The sequence below is a fragment of the Odontomachus brunneus genome, unplaced genomic scaffold, assembly GCF_010583005.1.
Source record: "Odontomachus brunneus isolate Ranch 3 - 2012 unplaced genomic scaffold, Obru_v1 Obru_scaffold_077, whole genome shotgun sequence".
NCBI lineage: Eukaryota > Metazoa > Arthropoda > Insecta > Hymenoptera > Formicidae > Odontomachus > Odontomachus brunneus.
In genome coordinates, this window is record NW_022639527.1 from 426,629 (window position 1) to 432,628 (window position 6,000).

Below are 6,000 nucleotides of genomic sequence, written 5' to 3' on the forward strand. Positions count from 1 at the left end.
AGTTAGGTGAGTCGTCGGAGTCGTTCGATTCGTACTTTCCGATACTCGGAGTGGACGAGTATTTGCCGAGCCGAGTTCTCGTGTTTCCCCCTTCTTCTCACGTTTTTCTCTCGTTTAGATAACACATCGGTCCCGCAAATTGGATATTCCGGCTACGTAAACAGTGTCTTTCTCAGTTTCTTTTCCCGTCTTTTCTTTTCATTTTACCGTTCCCGTATGCTTTCTCCGGCGATCGCGGAGATAACCGTTCGCTCGCTTTGCGTGGCTGCATTGTTTCGCTCATTTGACGCGGACGCGATTCTTGGTTGACAACGTCGCTCGACACAAAAGGCACAAAAGGCGCGCCTCTCCTCCGTCGGTTACCGCGTCGACTCATCGTCATCTGCGTTTCACGTCCGTTTGTTCGGCACCGAGAAATTGGTTTTGCGCAACAGTGACGTGAGCTGGACTAACAAGACGTCCGCTTCCGGCTTGCAGAGGAATGGGAGACCCGCAAGAAGAAGGAAATCACCACCACCAGGCAGATCGAGACCAGGGTGAAGCGGCAGGTCGTTCTCGAGGACGGCGAGGTCGTCGTAGACTCCGGGCCTCTCGTCACCACGAACACGACCGAGGATGTTGAACAACAGGAGCACACCACGCAGGAGGTGCGCACATTTGTCGAGTAGTACAAGTCTGTTCTCGTTAGCGATAAATTCAGTAGATTCAGTGAGAAGAATAGTCGGAGAAATCCTAATTACACTAATGGGAACCGTCTCTTCCTTGTAAGATGAAAAAGACTATAGATACAAGAAGATACGACTATAAGATAAAAAGAGTTGAACATGGAGAGAAAGGAATATAACTATTATATATAAAAGAGAAAAAGTTGATAGAAGATAAAAGATGATTCTCTCTATCGAGAGAAAAAGATAAAAGAGAAGAAACAGAGAAAGAAATAAGATAAAGAGGAAGAAAAAGAATTTCTCTCTTTTTATCTTTTGTTTTATTTTTCTTTATAGTCAACGCAAATCACCACTTTTCCTGTAAGATAAAAAGAATTTAAGATAAGGAGAGAGAAACTTCTTTTCTTCTTTTTTTTCTTACAATTTTATCTTCTTCTGCATGCTCAACGTAAATCGTTATTTTTTCTGTAAGACCAAAAGAACTATAAAAATACTATAAGATGGAAAGAGAGAAATTATTTTATTTCCTTTTTATCTTATAGTTCTATCTTCTTCTTTATAATTAATGCAATTTATCATCTTTCCTACAAAATGAAAAGGACTATAAAAAGTATAAAATGAAAAGAGAGAAAATATTTTTTCCTCTATTTATCTTATAGTTCTATCTTTTTCTTCATAATCACTTTCCTGAAAAAACCTATAAAAAGAATTATAAAATAAAATGAGAGAAATTCTTTTACTCATTTATTATTTTATAGCTTTATCTTTTTCGTAGTCCAACTGGCTTAACATCTTTTCTCTAAAATGAAATGAACTATATAAACTATAAAATGAAAAGAGAAAAATTCTTTTTCCTTCTTTTTATATTATAATTTTATCTCCTTCTTCATAGTCAATCTGACTCAATATTTTCCCTTTCAAATCAAAAGATCTAAAGATAAAAAGAGAAGAATTCTACTTCCTTCTTTTTATTTTATAGGCCTATCGTCTTTTTCAAAATCAATCTGACTCATCATCTTTTCTATAAGATGTAAAAAATTATAAAAAGAACTATAAGATGGAAAGAAAGAAGTTTTTTTATTTTCTGACTTCTTCTCTATAGTATATACTCAGTAAATATCAACTAATAATAACATTACATAAATATTATAATTTCTCACTAAACAATGTAAATGTTACATACAACACATGTTATATCGCATTTACATTGTTGAATGAGAAATTATAACATTGACATAATGTTAATTAGTGTTTCCACATAGTATCTTCTTCTCATAGTAGTCAAAAAGATTCAGACTGTCCTTGGTTTTCAATCGTCTCCGAAGGGGACTATGGGGTCTGCGAAGACTCAGTTCTAATTAACTTTTTATCCTCCGACTCGACCTTACATCACGCGGAACCTTTCGCTTTTTTGCTTCTCCTGTAATCATTTCCGCGAGAAAGAGGCGAGACGCAGTAACGAACGAGAGCCTCTTCTCGCTCCTTCGGCGATGCACGCTCATTTCTCGCAGATACATCTGTGTATCGGATTGGAACTCGGCTTCCTTTGTAGCATCACGCACACGTACGGAACGTGTTTTTAACGTTTCGCGACCGGTGTTTAGAGACGCACGACCGGGGATCAGCCTCAGGAGGTCGACTGGCCTGCGGCAGGTGGTGTTGTGACCGGAAATGGCGGCAACATCGTGCAAAAGGAGCTAAACGAGACGGTGGTGAGGAGCCGCGAGGAGATCGAGGAGAGACTCGAGACGGAGGATCGTCAACAGTTGGGAGATATCTCGGACGAGGTATATGCACGCGACACACCCACACCTGAATTCCACCTGCGCGTGCCGCAGGGAATACGGGTGTATGCACATTCTCTTTCCCGGCATCGCGCGAGCGCGATCACTGCGAAAAGGTCGCGCTGTTTGTTTCTTCAAGACTCGTCCCATCTGATAGCTTGAGCGTGAGCGCTCGTGTCGGTGAAGACGTATCCCAGCACGACGAGATTCGGAGTCGGCATGTCGCTGGCTACTCCCACTTGTCCCTTTCGTTATGAAACGAATCGTATATCGCGAAGCCTAAAAGAGAAATTAGACACGAAATGGGGTCAATTACTGACATTCCCTTAGTCACCTTGCTTAACAATCCAATAAGGATTCATAAGAGCCCAAATAGACTTTCATGATTATTACGACGTAAGACAATCTGTGATGGAAACCTCACAATTGTTTTAGTTACATTTATGAAGGAAGTATACTATACTGATTTAATCATTAAATTCATATTATACAATGATGTAAATTTTTAGTTATATTGACGTAGTAACATATTTATTAAAAGTTTCACTAAAAGTTTTCATTTTACATTTTATGTAACGTATTCCAACGTTGTTTTAATATTGTTTTGAATAATTTTTCGCATTTCTTTTCATTTCTATCTTTTCTATAATAAATATAAATATTATATAATTCATTCATAAAGGATGTAATTCTTTTAAGAGGTAAACCAACTAATGTATAAAGCTGTTACCAAATTCACATTCACTTGTTTATATGGGAGTATACGAATTTCATTGGAATACAATATGACTTTATCTGAACTTACCGGAAGTTTCTCATATTTCAGCTTGTATAAAAAAATTATCAATTTCTTTCGTTTTATATCGGACTTATTTTTCACCATTAAATATATATTACATTACACGATTAGATATTTATTTGAATACGCTTTCTATATAATTTCATTATTTTTATCAAGAACATTATTTAGTTATATGGATTTTATCTAATTCTATAAAATTGTTTATGCAGTTATTGATATACTAAAAAAAAACTTAAAAAAAATCAGGTTTTTCTAAAGTGTCAATAATTACACGGAAAAAAATACTATTGAATTGATAGAATTGGTCAACAGCGCTATAACGAGATTAAACTTTTTTTACTCAATAGCAATTGAAACTAATATTCGAGTTATTAAAACAATATGTGATGTATTATCTTAAACCCTCCGCCAGTTACATTCGAAAATTGCGTCAATGGTCGCATGTATCCCTCAAACACTACCATATTTTAATTTAACCATTAATTGATTAAACCAACCTTTTATTTTCGAATATCCATAAATGAGTCTTCCTGATCACGGAAAGCAACTGTACAAAAGTATAATTTAATAAACTACGTCGAAATAAAAGACAAGACCTTAGTTCCTATGTGCTTTCTTAATAGCATCGGAATTAGGAACTATATCTGACGGATATTGCGACTGATGGAGGGTTAATAAGTCGAGTATTAGTTTCAATAACACATTTCCAGGTAGACTTATGATTATCACGACATGAGATAAGCGATAATGGAAATTTTACAATTCTTTTAATTATACTCTTATGAAATAAATATACTATACATTGAATTAGTCATACAACGATATAAATTTTTGGTTCTATTGATGCAGCAATAAATTTACTAAAAGTTATATTTTGATTTTCATATTATACTTATCATAGCATATTGTTTGGGGGAAATTTTGATCATATTATTTTGTATTTCTATCTTGTCGTCCTATGTGATAAATATGATTGCCATCTGATCAATCATAAGGAACTCAACGTTGCTAAATTTCGTGATTTAATACACTTAAAGTTGCTGTAAAGTTTACATACATTAATCTATCAGGATTGCTGTTGAATCAAGAAGATGTATATGAACCACGGTGTTATTGATTAGTTTTATTAGTTAAATAGTGTAAAGGAGATCAGTAAGTGGATGTCAATAATTGGATATTTTACTCTATTCGATATTCAGATAAAATAATGTCTAAAATCGGGACATAAGATGCTTTAAAGATAATTTTTAAGACGTCTTAAAGATATTTATACGTAAATCGTCTGAAATGCATCTTAAAGATGATCTTTAAAACGTCTTGTATCCCGATTTTAGATATTATATTGTCTGGATATCTTCCAGATTTACTCTATTACGATATCTTCAAGATTAAAATTGCCCTAAGAGGAAACCGCGATTTCGTATATTGAACGAACGAAGTATATACGATTACAGTGATCGCTTCTCTTGATTCCACCTCGTAAAGATACGCAGCGGCTTCGTGAATAGAGACCAGCCAGCAGCGCTCCGTGTCCAGCTCGCAGCGCGTGTGTGCTTCTTCTTCTCTTCTTCCTTTCCTCGCAAAAAGTCACAACAAAAAAAACGCCCGATCTGACGTATCTAAATATAACTGCTGACGATTATTCCGCCGTCGCGTTTATCTCAAGCGCAGCGTTCAGTCGCGAGCTATAAATTAAGACCGCTTGGCTTGACGTTTGTGTTATCTGGAATGACAATGGCAAGATCGCAAACGCGCAAACCAGTTACCTGGCCGAACGGGCACGACAACAGATCGGCGCTCGCGCGTAGCGCGCACGGAGACGGACGGACAGACAGATGGATAGATCGATCTATGCGGCATGCAATCGCATCCACGCTCCGGAGTCGCGGCTAGGAAGGTTGCACAAACCTCGCCGGGATACGGGAGAGGAGTAGCCGGATTGCGAAAGACGGGGCAACAGGTATACCAAGCGAGAGACGCTCTCGCGCGACGAACGCTTCAGGACGGAGGAGGTCGAATCGTTCTGGACGAAGAGGAGGACCAGGGAAGGACGGAGTTAAACGGCGAACGGCGCCGGCAAGTGGGAGAGTATACGAGATTGAACGAGAGCGAGGAAGATCTCTCTTTCTCTCTTGTTTAAGGGACAGAGAGAGAGCACGATGAGAAGCAAGAGAAAGAGGGCGACAAAGAGAAAGAGAGAGAAAGAGAGGGAGGGAGAGGGAAAGGGATCTCAAGAAGTGGAAGTCGATGATCTCTCGATTTTGCTCTCCCTTCACCCAATGGCGATGAAGGAGCCGAGATGCCGACTGCGGCCGCAGTCTCAGCAGCTGTTCCGCGCGTCTCGCCCGAGCGCGATCGGCCAGCAATTCAGCCGCGATAGTGTCCCGTGCTCGTCCACGTCGGCGGAATCGCCGGGGTCCCCGCTGTCTCGTTCGCCACGGGATCGACAGGGCTCGTGTCTGCGCCCTCTTCGAGGTACCCGCAATCGCGCCGGTCACTCGCAACCTCGAGATTCCGAGAGTCCTCTTCGTCTTCGTCGTCGTCGTCTTCGTCGTCTTCGTCTTCGTCGCGTTGGACCAGTCGTCCTCGCGCGCGAGATGCCGAGATAACCGTGCGGAAAAATATGCCTCGCTCAATCGCGAGACGCCGGCCAGTACATCGACCGGACTGTCATCGTTTTTCTCTTCTTTTCTTTCCTTCCTCTCTGTCCTCTCTCTCTCTCTCTCTCTCTCTCTCTCTCTCTCTCTCT

General features: G+C 39.5%; 1 protein-coding gene across 3 annotated transcripts in view; it reads left to right on the top strand.

Annotated features, from left to right (window-relative positions):
- The window catches only part of LOC116847352 (serine/arginine repetitive matrix protein 1), a 47,307-nt gene that overhangs the window by 25,805 nt on the left and 15,502 nt on the right, over nt 1-6,000 (top strand). For 2 of the 3 annotated variants that reach the window (XM_032822277.1, XM_032822275.1), the window contains exons 4-5: nt 478-647; nt 2,270-2,452. In XM_032822277.1, the coding sequence (XP_032678168.1) occupies nt 478-647; nt 2,270-2,452 (353 nt within the window). The remainder of the gene's footprint in view (nt 1-477; nt 648-2,269; nt 2,453-6,000) is intronic. The other variant, XM_032822276.1, reaches the window with a different exon arrangement.